At 44.6% G+C, this 17,261-nt stretch overlaps 1 protein-coding gene across 4 annotated transcripts in view; it reads left to right on the top strand.

The window, feature by feature from the left end:
* Positions 1 to 4,470: 4,470 nt before the first annotated feature.
* Positions 4,471 to 17,261, top strand: part of LOC309528630 (uncharacterized protein) — a 29,727-nt gene continuing 16,936 nt past the window's right edge. For 3 of the 4 annotated variants that reach the window (XM_082216229.1, XM_082216231.1, XM_082216228.1), the window contains exons 1-10: positions 4,471 to 4,608; positions 8,493 to 8,569; positions 9,570 to 9,736; positions 10,997 to 11,223; positions 12,218 to 12,370; positions 12,502 to 12,619; positions 13,268 to 13,418; positions 14,371 to 14,534; positions 15,207 to 15,252; positions 16,805 to 16,944. In XM_082216229.1, coding sequence (XP_082072355.1) covers positions 4,566 to 4,608; positions 8,493 to 8,569; positions 9,570 to 9,736; positions 10,997 to 11,223; positions 12,218 to 12,370; positions 12,502 to 12,619; positions 13,268 to 13,418; positions 14,371 to 14,534; positions 15,207 to 15,252; positions 16,805 to 16,944 — 1,286 coding nt within the window. In that variant the 5' untranslated portion in view covers positions 4,471 to 4,565. The remainder of the gene's footprint in view (positions 4,609 to 8,492; positions 8,570 to 9,569; positions 9,737 to 10,996; positions 11,224 to 12,217; positions 12,371 to 12,501; positions 12,620 to 13,267; positions 13,419 to 14,370; positions 14,535 to 15,206; positions 15,253 to 16,804; positions 16,945 to 17,261) is intronic. The other variant, XM_082216230.1, reaches the window with a different exon arrangement.

The following is a 17,261-nucleotide window of genomic DNA, read 5'->3' as shown; positions in this document are numbered from 1 at the left end:
AGTGAAATGTATAAACCTGAAAAGCATAAATAATTTTTAAAAATATTTTTTATATGCTTTGCCCCTAGTGAAATAATTAGGGAAGTAGCTGTGTAGAACAGGGGTGAAGTGGGAAGCTACAGGCCAAGGGACTGAATATGGCCCTCCAGAACTCCTTACCTGGCCCTCAGAATTCTCCCCAGGCCACACCCTTCACTGGCCCTGCTTTGCAACTGGAGTGTCTTTGCCCAGTTGGAATGCAGCTTTGAATGTCAGCCTAACCTATCTCACAGTTGTTATGAGGATAAAATGGGAAGAACTATGTATGCCACTTTGAGGTCCTTGGAGGAAAGGTAGGCCATAATGGTACGAAACAAACAAACAAACAAACAAACAAACAAACAAACGCATTGATTACAGAAATTCTTCTTAACAGATAATACCAGAGATGGTATAACAACACAAGTGGTATTAGGTGTACGTGATATTACTTACTTCCATTGGAGACACAACATTCTCCTACAAACCTCAGTACTGATAACTGTTGTAATACCATTCTAAGTTGTGTTTGTATCTACTTTTGTGGAGAGCAGGGAACGGCACTTGTTTCGCATGTGGCGTTTCTCAATCAAACTGCAACTGTACTTTCTACAGCCAAAGGAAATACGTACTGGTATTTCCTTCTGCAGTCAGTTTGTTAGATCCCACCTGTGTGGGATTCTACAGGAAATTAATGGACGTCCTAGGAATTTTGAGTGTGAATCTTTTACTCTGGAAACTCCCAGAAGAAGATCCAGGATGAGTTAGAACTGATGCCAGTTCCTTCCTTTCACTTTGTTGTATTTAATACCAGTACTCTTTTGAAGAGGTTTTGTCTGTGATAGGGCTTGGCACAAAGCTCACTGATCAAATGCATCTGGGCTGGTTTTGGGAACAAAGGCAGAAAGAAGCCTGTCTTGGCTTCTGTGTGAAATTGCCGGATCCTGTTTTACCTATTGAACTAGAACTCTCCCATGTTATCTGCCTTGGCTGAATGCCAATCATCAATGCTGATTTGAATTCTTCAGTTTTCTATGTCTGATTCTAATTTCTGTGTCCTTGTATAAATATTCATTGCTTGCTTTAAGTCCCCCTCTTATTTTGCCTGTGGTTGTAAATGTGCTCTGTGTCTCTTCTAAGCTTTGAAATACTGCTGGTCTTTATAAATTTTATGAGCGTTCTCAAGGATGCTCTCAGGGCTCAAGGACGACAGATAGAAACACATCAGAGTAACCACCCTTGCTTGCAGCTTCAGCTTGTGTCTCCCTGTCTGGCTTAAAACTAAATAGCTTTAGGATTAGGACTTCATTCAGATCTGTTTTAATATAAGAGGAAAGAGAGGTTTCCCCAGTCTCATCAAAGGGAGACTTATACTTTCTCCATTTAACCATTTAACTAATGGGTTGGCTTCAAGTTATGGTGCAACAGAGTATGATTGGCACTCCCGAGCTGCCATCTCCTATAGTAAAAGCCCGGAAAATTATCTCCCAGAGGGTAAGTAATTTCTTTGGATGGCTTCCTTTAAACATCTCTACTAGTTATTATTGAATATCTCCTTGTTCTTAACAGGGATAAAAATATGGTTTTTTGTTCTCTAAATAAAAAGGTGACATTTAAAAGTGGGGGTGGAATCAGTGGGGCAATGTGATGACTTATGTCCCTCCTCAGGAAGAGTTCTCTAGGTCAGAAAGCAGCTGGAGGGATGCATTTCATTTGCTTACTCGACTTACTGAACCCTTGCATGTGGGTTTGATACTGCCTTGATTGCATCCTAGTCTTACTAAATCCAAAGTTTTAAAAGAATGATTAACATTCAGGTGTTGTTTGAATTGCTGTGGAATGCTACATTCAGGGGATTGGGGAAGGGGAGAGAAAAAACATCCATTAAAACCCAACACTAATTAGGAGTTGGACCCTTAAAGTCCTCCCACATCCACCTTCCTGTCCACTTAGATCAGGTGGGGGGGGGAGCCCTTTCCCACTTTCCCCAGAGGTTCATCTGATGGCGACACAGGGAACGGTCTTCTCTGTGCTAGTGCCCAGTATGTGGAATCACTTACCTCATTGGCAGTGCTTACAGGCTGTCCAGACCATTTCAGTTTTAACAGGTGATCTGTGATCTGGCAGCCCAGCATTTAAAGGTGGCATAATCCTCCATTTTCTGCTGGTCTTGGATTTGTATAACTGCACTGTTGCTTTCCTTGTTACACTTTTTGTAGGGTTGTGTGTGTGTGTGTGTGTTTAACATTATTGATTTGGGCTCCCCTGGGAGGATATGAAGTTAATGATGATGATGATAAAAAAGGTAGATTTTGAAAATTTTATTTGTAAACCATTTTGCTTATCTTATGATAGAAGTGGAAAGCTGGATATAAATCTTTTAATTCATCATTATAATCTATGAGACACTGGTATTCCGGTTGAGTATTTGGAAAAGTTGTATTACCGAGTCAGGGAAAAACATGCTCAGATCGATAGTTTAATAGAAGTAATTAGCTGTCAATGGTACATTATGTATTCACTGATGGGTACTGTAAGAGAAAACCAGTGACTGAAGATTCAAGGCTGTCACCTACTGGTAAGTTTCAGAACTGATTACACCTAAGTATTGATTATGATAAATAGGGAGGCTTTTCTTGCTAATGAGTTGACCTATAGCTGGTGTAAATTTTATTGTTTCACCCTTTTCCCTTTTCAGACCCACTTGGCTAGGAAGTGTTCTGTCCATGCAAAATGCATAGAAAAAATATTGCCTTCTGTGGGCAAAGTTTTTGGCGTGCTTTTTCTTCCCCTTTCCTGTCTTCTTCCTCCTCTGCTCTCACAGCTTTAAAGGGGGGGGGGCGAGTAGGAGTTTCTAAATTTATTTTCCAGGTGATACTTTGTACAAGCTTGTTAGATATACTTGAATTGTCTCCACAATGGGGAACATCATAGAAAATCTTAAAGATGCCCATTTAAAAACAAGTGCCATGGTAACACATGGTAACCATGTACACCTGCATGATTTTTGGTAGCGGGATTATTTTAAGGTGGGGTGGGGAATCTCAGGCCCAGGAACTGAATGTTGGCCTCAGGACTCTCCCAAAGCCACATCCTCTGTCCCCAGGACACACCTCTCAACATCCCTGCTCTGCGCTCTTGAGAGCATCTGCCTGGCTAGAATGTGCCAGTAAACTGTGACGATGCCCCTAGCTTGTGTCCAAGTTCATATGTGGCTTTTGCGTGGCTGGAGTACTCCTTCCAGTTTTGCCTCTGGTTCCAGCCTCAATCAACCACCGCCACCCAACCACAGCAAGGCTGGCCTTGAGAAACTACAACCCCAGAGCTGGAAAGGAAGCTTCCCATACTGATCAGATAACACTGCCCATTAGCAGCTTTTAAGCATTTTAACAAACCTAGACAGCATCTTAAAAAGCAGAGACATCACCTTGCCGACAAAGGTCCATATAGTTAAAGCTATGGTTTTCCCAGTAGGGATGTATGGAAGTGAGAGCTGGACCATAAAGAAGGCTGATTGCCGAAGAATTGATGCTTTTGAATTATGGTGCTGGAGGAGACTCTTGAGAGTCCCATGGACTGCAAGAAGATCAAACCTCTCCATTCTTAAGGAAATTAGCCCTGAGTGCTCACTGGAAGGACAGATCGTGAAGCTGAGGCTCCACTACTTTGGCCACCTCATGAGAAGAGAAGACTCCCTGGAAAAGACCCTGATGTTGGGAAAGATGGGAGGGCACAAGGAGAAGGGGACGACAGAGGACGAGATGGTTGAACAGTGTTCTCGAAGCTACCAGCATGAGTTTGACCAAACTGCGGGAGGCAGTGGAAGACAAGAGTGCCTGGCGTGCTCTGGTCCATGGGGTCACAAAGAGTCGGACATGACTAAACGACTAAACAAAAACAACAGCAGCTGTATGGAAGCAATCTTTGGCAGAATCCAAGGCTGTCATGTAATAGGAGGACAGAAACCAGTTTACGTGGCTCCTTGGGATTAGCCCTTCATTCCCAAATAACTAAGTACAGTATATGTGGACGCAGCATTAATGCAGAAACCGCGGAGCAGCCAACTGGCTGTCACTTTATTGCTGCCATCCCAAGCAGTGTTTAAACGAGATGGAAACTACCCTTCGGTGTAGTTATATCATGGCCAGAAACTCAATAAAGTTATTATCTGGGTTGACAAGCCCTTGGCTGACACTGGAATTAAGCAAATCAGAGTACAAAAGGATTTGAGAAGCTGTGACTTGCTCTGCCACCCAGTAAGTGTAGGGAAATCGCTCAGCTTAGCAACTGCTGTTTGACAGAGGGAGGTGCCTCAAGCCTCAGCTTAATGGGTTGAGGACTGCTCCGCACTTCACCTGTAAACCATCTGCAGAGCTGCCTCTGCTGGGGACAAACAGGTACTCTGGAAGATTGAGAAGCCTACCTTGCTCCACCCAGTGACTCAGTTGCCACCAACTGTAAATACTTCCCCTGTAAACAGAGCTTCAGTTGAGTGAAAGCAAACAGGAGAGGAGAGGAAGAGAAGTCTTCTCCACAATCGCCCTAAAATGCACGTAACAGAAGGGCCCAGAACCAAGACTCCAGGAACAGGTGAGTATAATTTCTTCTGGATAGGGATGCTGGAGAAGTCAATCAAATGGAAATGGGAGCACAAATCACCACTATTGGCACATTCATTTGAGGTCAGGAATGGAAATCATGTCCAGAAATTTATGTAATCCATTACATTTTTTTCTGCATTGTTTTTCATTTTTCCCTTCCATCGAAATGCATTGAAATTAATTGCACAATTGATTGCTTTGGTTTTGGCCTAGATGAATAATGTAGGTTTTAGCAGAAACTGAACTGTAGCAGAACAGAAAGAGTGCTGATTGTGATAAGCACAGGATGGGGTGAAAATTGCTGCCTCCTTACATTCCTTACTGCTGAATAATGGTCTGATTCAGGGATAAGTGCATGAGTTGGAGGATGAGCCTTTGGAAATGAACTTCATCCTGGGGGGGATGGAGCTGGAATGAAGCTATAGCCACGTAATAGTTTCACAGAACGGCAAGCTTCCTTTTTTTGTGTGGCCATGTCATATATGTGCTTCTGCTCTGGCTTTTGCTCTTCCCAAAAGGGATGTCCCACTTGAAAACCATAGAGAGACATTCCAGGCAGCAGCAGTGAGTGGTTGCTAGGCAACCACATTCTAGAGAACAGTTTAGGGATGGGCAATGTAGCCAAGAAGTGGAAAAAGAGATCTGAGTTTTTCAGCTGCCTGAGAGGAGCCTGTGTTTGGGGGTATGCAGTTTAGAAAGAGATTAAGAAGTTCCAAAAAGATGCAGGATGTGGACTTAGAGGTCATCCAGTGAAACCAATTAACTACAGGTGTGAGACGGACCAAGGGAAGTACTTCTTTACACAACCTATCATTAACATATGGAACTCATAGCCACAAGACATGGTGATGGACCAGTGGTTTTGATGGCTTCAAAAAGAGAGGATACATTCACAAGGAAAGGTCTATCAGTATGAAACTTCCATGTTCAGAGACAGTTAAGCTTTTCATATGGTCATTCGGAGATAAGGCTTGTGCGTCCAAAGGTAACTTGATGAGCGTCTACTCTAAATCAAAGAGTGTAAGAGTGGAATGGCTGCAAGTTACTGAAGGTTGTGTATCTGAAGAAGTGTGCATGCACACGAAAGCTCATACCAAGAACTAACTTAGTTGGTCTTTAAGGTGCTACTGGAAGGATTTTTTTTATTTCAATTACTTATGTTTCTGTCTTCCTTTTCTGTTGTGATCCTTCTTTACATCTGGCTCCTTCCAACAAAACTCAAACTTTCCTCTCCCACCTATTGCCTGTTGAAATGCAGCGAGAAAAAAGGGAAAGGTGCCACAGAAAAATTGAGGCCAAACTCAAGGAGAACATGCAGTTAAATACAATTATCAATCAAAATAATTTATTTCCATTTCTGCTTTACCATATGGTTAAAGATGCTTTGAAATTTAAGAAGGAATATTTACCTTACTGTGTTTTTTTTAAAAAAAAGAAATTTATTTGCATTTTCAAAAACGGGAACAGAGAACATATCTTACTATGTACTAAATAGCCCCTGGATTGACCTTCATGTATTTTAAACTTTCATTTATAGCCCAACCCTCCCTGAAGCTCAGGCTGGCATGCATGGTTCCCTCCTTCCATTTAATCCTTGCAATTATTATGTGAGGTAGGTTAACATAAGTAGTGACTGGCTGAAGGTCACCCAATGAGTTTCATGACTGGAAGTTTTAACCTGGGTCCTCCCAGTTTGATACTCTAACCATTACATCAGAGGGTTGCTATCATGTGCCATCCAGTACCTTCCCAGGCACCCTTGGGCATCCCCATTCAGCTGTAACAGTGTCTCCGTGACATCTCCCCCAAGAATCCCTGTCAAGGTTGACTAGAAGACTCTTGCTGGTTTTCAAATATTCTCAGGGACGGACTTTGGTAATCCTTCATAATATGGCACCCTGCGTGAGGCCAAAATTTGGTGCCCCCAAATAGATCTTCTGAAATGTGGCTCTTCTCAATTTTGTGTCCCCCTCAGTTCGGTGCCCTGTCTGGGGGGCGGAACTGCCTGCACCATGCTAAATCCAGCACTGCTATTCTGTTTGCTGTTACTCCACCCTTCGATATTTTCAGTGCTATGGAATGTAGATATTAGTTCTGCTTATCTCATGCCTTGCTGTGACATGCTCTATGGGGAGCTGGCTTCAGGCAGCAGGCCAATTGGCAGATCAACTCTGCATTACAAAAACCTCTGCAAATGTGACATGGTGGCTAGCAACATCAACCCTGCCTTGTGGGAATCCCTTCCAGATGACCTCAGTGCCTGGAGACAGACAGTCATGTCGTGTATCCATAGCAGTGACCAGAGAAAGAATGACTGCTGGGAGGAGCGCAGAAAGAGAAAACACCCTGGTGCATCTGCAGCAGCCCAACCAGACACCTACATCTGCCCCAGCTGCAACAAAACATGTCTCTCCTGTATCGGTCTCTACAGCCACAGCAGGCTCTGTAACCATCCAGCAATTTGACCCCCAAAGCCACACTCCTCCATTGTCTCCTGAAACAGATGGATACCAGCAATGGCAACAAATGTTGTGGTGTTTTCTCACTATCTGGAACACTGTATTTTAAAGTAGAGTGTTGCTCTATCTTCACTTTCTGATTAAAGGTTTATACATGCTGTTATAATGGTGTCCTTTCAAATTGTTCTTCTTCTTTTTTGGAATAATAGAATCATAGAATTGTAGAGTTGGAACGGGCCCCCCAGGGTCATCTAGTCCAACGCCCTGCGATGCAGGAATCTCAACATGTGGTCCCCGCATTCAATTCAAAACCAGACCAGACCCTGCTTAGCTTTGCAAATGTGCTAGCAGTTTTATTGTGTTGCTTTTAAGTCTGCAAAGCCATATCTTGTGTGTAATATTGTGTGTGTGCGATATTAAATTATTCAGACCAGTTTTGTATGCATCCCCCAAGTTAGTGTTCACATTGCATCTGAAGCACAAGATTAAATACACACAAATCTCATACACCCTGCCCAGCCTTCTTTATTACACACATGGATGGGGTTGTGATATATGGAAAGAAAGAAAAAGCCATCCTCAAAACACACCAAAACTTAAATGAGCATTAGAAGAAGAAGAAGAAGAGTTTGGATTTGATATCCCGCCTTTCACTCCCCTTCAGGAGTCTCAAAGCGGCTAACATTCTCCTTTCCCTTCCTCCCCCACAACAAACACTCTGTGAGGTGAGTGGGGCTGAGAGACTTCACAGAAGTGTGACTGGCCCAAGGTCACCCAGCAGCTGCATGTGGAGGAGCGGAGACACGAACCCGGTTTCCCAGATTACGTGACTACCGCTCTTAACCACTACACCACATTAAAAAATTACCTCACAAGAATTGCAGGTATCCAAATCTTTCAAATCTGAAACCTGAAGAAAATACTGAGAGAGACAAGCCATTTCTCAATCTCAGCAGAATATCTTCCTCATTACGTATACACTTTCCAGAGTGGCCATTTTAGTCTCTTACAGGAAAAAACAACTCATTTTTATTGCACCCGAAAGACTAACCAAACTATTAAGATATAACTTCAGGTGCATCTGATGAAGTGAATTGTAGTCTAGAAACATTTATGCCATAATTTGTTAAGGTGTCACAAGACTCTGTTATTACATGATTTACTTGTGACTATGATATGATACCTCCAAAATGTAGTACTTCAGCATATTTTTTGTGGAGCCATCCTGTCTTAACTGAGATGTTCTGAGCTCTGGCTGCCATCAGCTCCTGTTAAAGTATCCATGAATGATTCCAGATGAGGCTTCCCTTATGCAAACCAATGATATCTTGCTCCTGGGTGTTGCAGAGGTCTGTGTAAGGCTTATAGACCTCAGTGTCTCACATTGCTGCCTTGGTTTTTGATTTTGTTTCAGAGCACGAGCTTCTAGAGGAGCTGCTGACTTATGATGACCTCTTTCTGGAAACATTCAATGCTTTTCTGGCTATGCCTGTGAGTAGAGGTCACATCTTTCCCTGTTATCTGAACTCTGGGTTTTGGCTGGGTTAGAAGGATACTTTCACAGTTGTAACATGCTGTTCTTCTCAGAGAACAGTGCATTGGGGTTTGATTTTTTTTAATGTAAACAGCTGGTGGGTGGGGGATATTTGTGGGAAAGGGCTGCATGCAAAAGGTCCCAGATTCAATCCTTGGTATTTCCCATGTGGGAATGTGAAGTGTTTCTTCCTGAATTCCTAGAAAGCCACTGCTTAGTAGGTGTGGATAATACTGACCTAGATGGACCGGTGGTTTGACTTGGTATAAAGAAGGTTTCTATAAGATCAGGACTGGGCAAGGAGAATTAATCCTTGCCCCACCTCACACTGCAACTCTGATGAATATTGCCCCCTAAGCTGTATATAAATGGAGATTTCGTTCCCAGGGTTAATAATGGCTCCAGGAATGAATTTTCATTGGGATCACAGTGGATGCGGGGAGAAGGGCAAATAGCAGAGGTGGCCAGGATCCATTGGGACTCGTAGGTCAGAAAACTGGGAGACCAACAGCAGGGGGAGCCAGAGCCCATGGAAGACAGAACCAAGTAATTCCATTTGTGTCCCCATCTTCCATTCCTGGCCTCTCACCTCCCATGACATATTTTAAAAAACATTTTATAAATGTGAGGCATGGCTGAAGATATGCATAAGCACATTTGCATTTTTTAAAACAAACAAACAGTTACTTGTTTGATGCAATGGAGTAAGGACAAGACTAAATGCTTGCTCAGTTGCCCTTCCAGCATTCCACTTTCTGGCATATATATTTGTAGCACCAGTTGCAAAGCTAGGTTTTAATAGCTGCTGAAGGACCTGTGGTGAGTGACTGCTCAGAAATACTCTGTGCTCATAGTCTTCTTAGAACTAAAAGTGACCTCTGCAGACACTGTTCTACCGGCCTTTCAGGTGATGTGTCACTTTCCTGCCTAAAGGGATGCTTTTTCTCTTTCAAGTAGGCTTTCCCTCTTAGACTGCATTACGACCGGCTGACAGGACGACTGCAGGAGCTGGATGGCTTCCTCTTGCCAATTGGGTCCAATTCCCTTTGCTATGGAGCAACCGATACAGAGAGGGAAAGGGCCCTGAGCTGGTTAGCGCAGGAGCGCTTCCTCCCATTTCAAAGGTTGAGCACTGGATCTGTTTGCATTTTCCTATACAATGCTCTGCACTATTTCTTACCTTTCCGTTGACCTGTCACATTGCAGGTGTTTTCCATGCTTCAGATATGGGTTCAGGGTTTTGTTCCTGCTGCTGTGAATTCCTATGTGTCTATAACGTGGTTGCAGTCATTTTAATCTTGCAAAGAGGGAAATGGACAGGAAACACGGAAGCCATTGAATGTCATGTAGTGTGTAATATGCCCATTCTACAGATCAGTGAGTCTCTGACATCCAGCAGTTTTATTTGTTTGGCCCAGTCATGATCACAGCTAGAACAACAGAACCAGTTCCTGTGCTTAATTTCATCCCATATTATATTGGGCCCCTTAATTACTTTCAGAAGCGGCACTGAGCTCTGGGACATGACTCCTTCCATGCAGTATTGCATTAATCGCAGGCAACCAAAGAGGATAATTTGAGCATGTAATTTTCCTTCCCTCATAGGTAACAACAGCTAAGAGACTAAGGAGCTTGAATAGATATTCTCATGCTGTGTCCAAGCAAATCTGTCCCAGGTTGCAGTCACGTGGGATGAAGAACCATTGCCTACCATGGACTTCAGAATAAGGGTGCATATGATTGAGATGCAAATCAAGAAATAAACTACTTGAGCATCCACAAATGCAACCGAAGGCATTTCCCATGTTAGAAAACCTGCCAATACCTTTTGGTGCAGGGTTAGGGAACCTGTGGCCCTTCTGATTGTTGAACTCCAACTCCCACCAGTCCCAACCAGCAGGGCTAAGGGTCAAGAATGATGGGAGCTGTAGTCCAGCAGCATCTAGAGATCCCCTCCAGTGCTAAAGATAGAACTAACCAGCCTAAACCCCATGTTGCAATATAAGAACAAATTTTCTGAAGAAGTGTGCATGCACACGAATGCTCATACCAATAACAAACTTAGTTGGTCTCTAAGGTGCTACTGGAATGAATTTTTTCATTTTGTTTTGACTATGGCAGACCAACACGGCTACCTACCTGTAAACAAATTTTCTGTCACAGAAGTGTGTGCATGTAGAGTTTCTGAAGGGGGGGGGAGTTGTGAATCATGTCCCCCTTTTCTAATTTGTAAAAGTTAACAGTTTAACTGTGAATATGATGAATGTACCACCTAAAATAATTTTCTAAATGGTAAAGTGGGCTTAGAATAATGCTTTGCAGCCCTTCCAGCTCTGAGCTGTCGCTGTTTCTGAAGTGTTCATTTGCTGCCTGTTTCCTGCTAGGACTCTTTTTTACCTGGAGTATAAACTGGCAAAGCTGTTGCTGTGTCCTCTGGATGAGAAGTACCCAGGGAGTCGCTACGCAATTCGTGGGTTCAGTCGCCAGTCTGACAGCACTGCCATCTCCAGCATCCCCAGCCATTCATCAACAGAGCGGCAGCCCACTGGAGTCCCAAGCCACGTGCTGCTAAGACTTCCTAGCCAAACACGCAGTACTCCAGCCTGCCTAGGTGAGTCTCCCTCAGCTGCTGTCTTCTGCACCCTCAGGAGTGGATCTCCTCAGCCATATCTTGGTCCCTTTCCACTGCTGGAGAGATGCCTGTCAGTCTCTTCACATGTTTAGCTCTCAGACTGCTATTTGGTTGGCTGGAAAGAAGACAAAACTATGGCGTGTGACTGCACTTGGAATACTGTGTATAGTTCTGGTTGCCTCACCTCGAAAGGTATTTTAGAGATGGAAAAGGTGCAGAAAATGGTAATGATCAAGTACCACCTCCTTTGTCCAGCAATAGCAACCTTTTTACTTAGCTGCCATCTCCTAATAGCCATTGATAGATTTGTTGTCAGTGAATTTGTGGCTAGTTCTTTTTAAAGTAATCAAAAGCAAAATTATTTATGTTGCCTTGACCATGTCAAAAGGGAGTTTGGAAAATGACTTAGATGGGGCCAGCGGCGTAGCGTGGGTTGTCAGCACCCGGGGCAAGGCAAGTAATTTGCGCCCCCTAACCTGCCGCGTCAGGTGATCTGAGGCGAGTTGCCGCTGGCGCTGCCGCCCAAACGACGCCGCTTGCCCGGAGGAGGAGGAGGGCAGAGAGGCGAGGAAAATGCAACATGGCCCAGTAGCTGCAGCAGCAGCAGCGGCGGCGGCGGGGCTGTGAGGAGGGGCTGCCTGGCGCGCCCTCCGCGGCGAGCGCTGAGAGCCACTGCCAGCTCGTCGGTTCCGCGAGACATGGGGCTCTGCTACAGCCTGCGCCCGAGGCTCTTCGGCGACTCCGGAGGCTTGCGCCCCCCCAGATGTTGCGCCCAGTGCGGCCGGCCCCCCTTGCACCCCCACGCTACACCACTGGATGGGGCAGGATCCAAGCCTTTCTACTGTCCCATGAACCCATTGCACTTGCTTCCATTCTACACCTAGGTGGGGAGCAAGCCTCGCCATCCATCAGCTCATCTGTAAACATTTTCTTTCTGATCCCTCTAACCTTCTGTCTCCATGCTTTCCTGCAGGACATTTTGTAAGATCATCTGGCCAAACCTCCACTGAGATATCTTTGGAGTTCCCAGGTATCTTGAGTTTAGCTCTATCTCCAGCCACAGAACATCTGAGCAGGCTTCAGCTCCAGAGACTCCTGTCTGACTCCAGCGTACGAAGAGCAACTGGTAGGAACCCTGCAGCTAGGTTGGGGAAATTGGAGGTTGGGTAAGAGCTAGATGGAAAAGGGTGCATTCATTGCCCTGGCCCCTGGAAGGAAGTGCTTTCAAAGGTCAGCTATTTGTGATTTTGCTTACAGGAAGGCTCAGAAGTGGCTGGACTAATGCTGGTGAGCCAGTGGTAACTCCAATTCATCTAAGCAGAGCTGCTCTTGCCTCCTCGCCTGATCAAGAATTCACTGAACTTCACATGGATGGGTATGTCTGGCTGCTAAAAGTGCCATGACGAGGATACTAAATTATTTCTAACCAAGTTAATGTAATGTTCTCCTGCCAGATGAAATGGTCTTGTGAAACCTGAAATCTGTTGTCCAATGTGTACGGCACAGCTCACTTTTCATGGTGACTATGAATTCAAGTTTTCCATGCTTGTGAGTTATCTAATGTAAAATGCTGTTGCCAGAATATTTACTGGATAAAGGTTATCAGAACAGAATTAGATCCATATTGGTTGATCTACAATGGTGGCCAGTCCATTACTGTGTCCAATTTAAGGCAATTGTTTTAAGCTTTAAAAACCTAAAACCGCTTGGGACCTAAGTACTTTACAGACTGCTTTCTTCCATATGTTCCTCCCTGCATGCCTTGTTCATCTTATGAGAATATGATCCAGATTTCTTGGCTGCCTGAAGCACAGCAACACGGTGTTCTGCTTTATCAGTGGTGGCACCCATTCTGTATATTGTACAGGCATGTTGTAATAGTATGTTTCCTACATCAGACTAAATGAACTTTGATATCCCTTTGAACTATCTAATTCTGTTAATGCCCTAAGATTTGCCTGCAAAAAGCTGTCCCCATCAATTGTCTGGTTTTGACACACTGTTCCATCTGTTCCTTTTGAAGTTGTCGGAAGCCATTTTCAGGTTCTGGGAAGGTTTTGCAGTTTGACTTGAATGAGACAAGGAACTCCCAGGAAGGGGAAGGGGACACATTTCTTTCGCCTTGCTTTGGAAGTGCAGCTCTGCAGCAGCTAAAAGAAGAGATCCTAGGGACTGTGAGTAATGTGGCATCCTGCTGAGAAACTTGGCTTGGAGGCATTCTCTCTATCCAGCTCATTTTCCCCACTTTCTGACTTATATGGATCCATCTATATAGCATAGCTCAATCGGTTAGAGCGTGATGCTGTTAAATGCCAAGGTTGCAGGTTCAATTCCCATAAGGGACAGTTGCATATTCCTTCATTGCAGGGGTGTGGATTATATGATCCTCAGGGTCCTTCCCAAGTCTCTGATTCTATGATCTTGTATTGCGATGGTGACTACCAAAGGCACAGGAGAAAAGGTGGTTGTCTCACTCTGTTCAATGATGATGTGAACTGCAGTGTTAACAACAGTGGCCCTATTAGGGCATTCGGTCTCCATGCATGTAGAACCCCCCCCCCCCACTAGGTTTAGGCTGATTAAAGTTATAGATTGCTTCCCACTTAGAAAAGTCCCAACACAGTTTACAACCAAAATAGAAATGTACCGGTAATAATAATAATAAATTGCACAAACATGTTAAAGACATAGTAAAGAATACAGTGTCATGAAAGAATTAGTTCTCAAGGTAACCACCCAGAACATGACAAACAGTCAGTTGAAAGGAAAACACTTTGCCCGATGCTGAAACAATGGCAAAGTTGGTGTCAGTTGGACCTCCCTGAGGAGAGCATTCCATAGACAGGGGGGCTACTACAGAAAAGACCCATTCAGGGCTGTACTTGGCACGAGGGGCCTCCATGAGTAAATTGGGTAAAAATGGCATGTTAGTAAGGGCAGAGCTTTGAAGCACCCCCACCCCCCACTTCTCCCTGCATGTAACTTCCCCCATTTTTTCCTCTTGTGCAACGTAGCCATAGAATGGGCCCTCAGATGTATAGCTGTGGGTAGGCGGCATTCCCTTCTCCTCTCAGGTGCTTACAGCTCTACCAGCTATTTTCCCCCTCCCTCCCTCTTGTATTGCAGAGGGCTGGCATGGACAACTTCAGGGAGTTCCTCCATGGCACACTGGGAATCCACCTCCTTGACTTCTGGATTGACTGTGAGGATATTATGGAGTACACCACGCGCCTGGAGAAGGCCAGAACTGCATCCCAGGAGATCCAGCTGTTCTTTTTCAGTGCTCTTCGGTATGGATGCAAATGATTTTTTCAAACTAGATGTGGAGGAGAATGGCTATACAGATGTGACATGGGAGATCCCTGACTGGGTCTTTTATAAAGCACTTGTTGCAGTGCTGTAGCTATAGGGAGCAAGGGCCTAGTCATCATCATCATCATTATTATTATTATTATTACCCTGGGTGAATCCACCAGAGGGGTGCCATTGAGGCTTCCAGCCTGTGTGTGTACACAAATGCACACGGGGGTGTGTGAGCCAAATTGGGTCTTTGACCTGGATGAAATAAAGCCTAGTTATGCCCCTGCTTGTTAGCTGGCAGAAGATGCTTAACCCTTTCCTTCATACTGTTTACCAAAACTGTATCACCTTCAAAGCTGCTATTAGCTCCACAGCATGGATAAAAATGCGGGCACCTATGAGATGACTCTGGGGCTAATATCGATGCTGGTGCTGTGTTGCCCCACATGACCACCACTTCAGTGTTTCTTAAACATCTGGGTGGTATCACACTAGAAAAGAGTCCCATGCAGGCTGACGCCATGATGTGTTAGCAACAAATTGGCTCTATGAGTTACGTGGCCCACCCACTTGTCCCACCAAATCTAAGTTTCTGGCTCGGCCAGCTTGCACTCAGCTCAGACTTTTCCTGCTCTAGCCTTTCCCTCCTCTTTTGTTGGCAGGAGCATTCAAGCCAAGTACAAGCTGATGCTTCCTCCTGCCTGTCGAGTGAGTAATGCTGCTTGGGGGGGCAGGTGCCCCTGCGTTTTTCCAGGTCACAGCTTTAAGAGAACCTTTGCTCTCCCCGGGGAAAGTGACAAATCTGCCAACTGCGTAGCTCAGCTGCTAGCCTGCATGGAGGTGGAAGCCCAGGGACAAATGTCTACCTCCTACCACCTCCTCTGTCAGGAAAAGTCTTTGTTTCCTGAAGCTGTAGCCTGAATCTCATGATGGGTGGGGTGTGTGCGTGTGTGTGTTTTGTATCAGAGCAAGCTTCTGTTGCCTCTTTCTATCCTCTCTCTGTTGGCCTTTTTACCATTGTTTCCAACTTTGCATTGTGGGTGCTACCAGACATGGACTATTTTTGCAGCATTCAGTAACGGCTGTTCTGCTTTAAAAACAAAACCTCATTGCAGATTGATTCTGCATCACCCCACTGTCTCCACACCTTCCCATTGTGGGTGGACCTATACCAAAACTGCAATCACCAGCTCTTTGTGTCTCGTTCAAATGACAGTCTTGTCCTTTTGTGTTCTTTGACAAAGACATCTGATTTGTTCCTCCTCCCTGGCTATGATAATCTCTGCCCATCACTTAAGCCTTTTTGGACCATCTTAAGACAAGTCAGCAGAACATGAGAGTTATCAACAGTCTTTTGCAAAGTCTTAAAAAGGCATCGCCTTAGAGCACCCACATGGGTAGTTCTATGTATAGAACTCGGGAAATCTATAAGAATGTGTGAATAATGAGAACAACTTATTTAAGCCTTACCACCTGTGAAAGAGCTTAGGCCCCATTTATATGAAGGGTATCTGGTGTGATTGTTGTTGCTTCTGTGGTAGTTTCCATTCCAATTGGCATATTCCACACCTTTTGAAGTACACCCCTTGCTTAACAAGCTGTTAAAACAGGGCTGGGAAATTTGTGGTCCTCCTGATATTGGTGAATCTAATTCCTATCAGCCCAAGCCAGTATGGCCAATGGGCAGGGATGATGGGAGTTGTAGTCCAATAACACCTTGGGAGCTGTCACACAGGTGACACATCCAGTGCCAGATTTACTTATAAGCTAAAGGAGCTATAGCTTAAGGCCCCACTCTCTTGGAGGACCCCCCCCCCCCAAAATGAAGGAAAAAACAAATGGATGTACATTTCCAAAATATAAGATAAAAAAAACCACCTACATACAGCAACAGTGTTTTTTGTTGTGCAGGCTCCTATTTGTTATGTGCAAATGGCTTTAGAAACCTATTAGGTCCATAAATTACCATATAGCATATATTCAACACAGAAAACAGTGACAATTTGTTGTTGACAAAGGACAGCTGGACATATAAAGGACCCCATTACCTTCAGTAGCTTAGGCCTCATCAAACCTAAATCCGGCCCCAGACCCATCCTTGTATTAGAGGAACTTTGCCTGGACTCAGCCAGTGTGAGAGCAATGAAGGAGGTGGTAGCAACTGCAAATGTCTAGAAGAAACATGACAAGTGGTTATTTAATTTCCATTTTATACAAATTGCATAATAACATTACTGCTTTCCTGACCCTCTGCTGGCAGCAGCAACGTGATGAAACTTCAAGCCCCGAGGAGACTGCTTTTGCTGCCTTGAGCAGAAACCAATACGATGCTTTGAGGCGCTTGCGCTCCTACTGGGTCCCCCGGTTTCTCATTCACCACCAGAGGACCAGGCAGCGCAGGTTTGTGTGTTGAAAGATCATGAAATGAACGGGAGTTTGGGGTGTGCGGAATGGGTTATTTTTTTCAGCTGCACCGGGCAGTAAAATGATATTTCTCTGTGTTATGTACTGAGTTGAATAGGATCCAAAATGCAGCAGTCTGATTGGTCCTAGAACAATAGGATTCAGAATGCAGCAGTCTGATGGCCCTAGAACAATAGCATCCAGAATTCAGCAGTCTGATTGGTCCACAGGAGCCACCCAATCCAACTCCAGGTGAAAGTGAATCCGCAACCTGATTGGCCTACAGGTGAATCCTGGAATTAGCCAATCACGTG

Source organism: Podarcis vaucheri, assembly GCF_965113315.1.
Source record: "Podarcis vaucheri genome assembly, chromosome: 3".
NCBI lineage: Eukaryota > Metazoa > Chordata > Lepidosauria > Squamata > Lacertidae > Podarcis > Podarcis vaucheri.
This window is presented reverse-complemented; position numbering and strand designations above follow the sequence as displayed.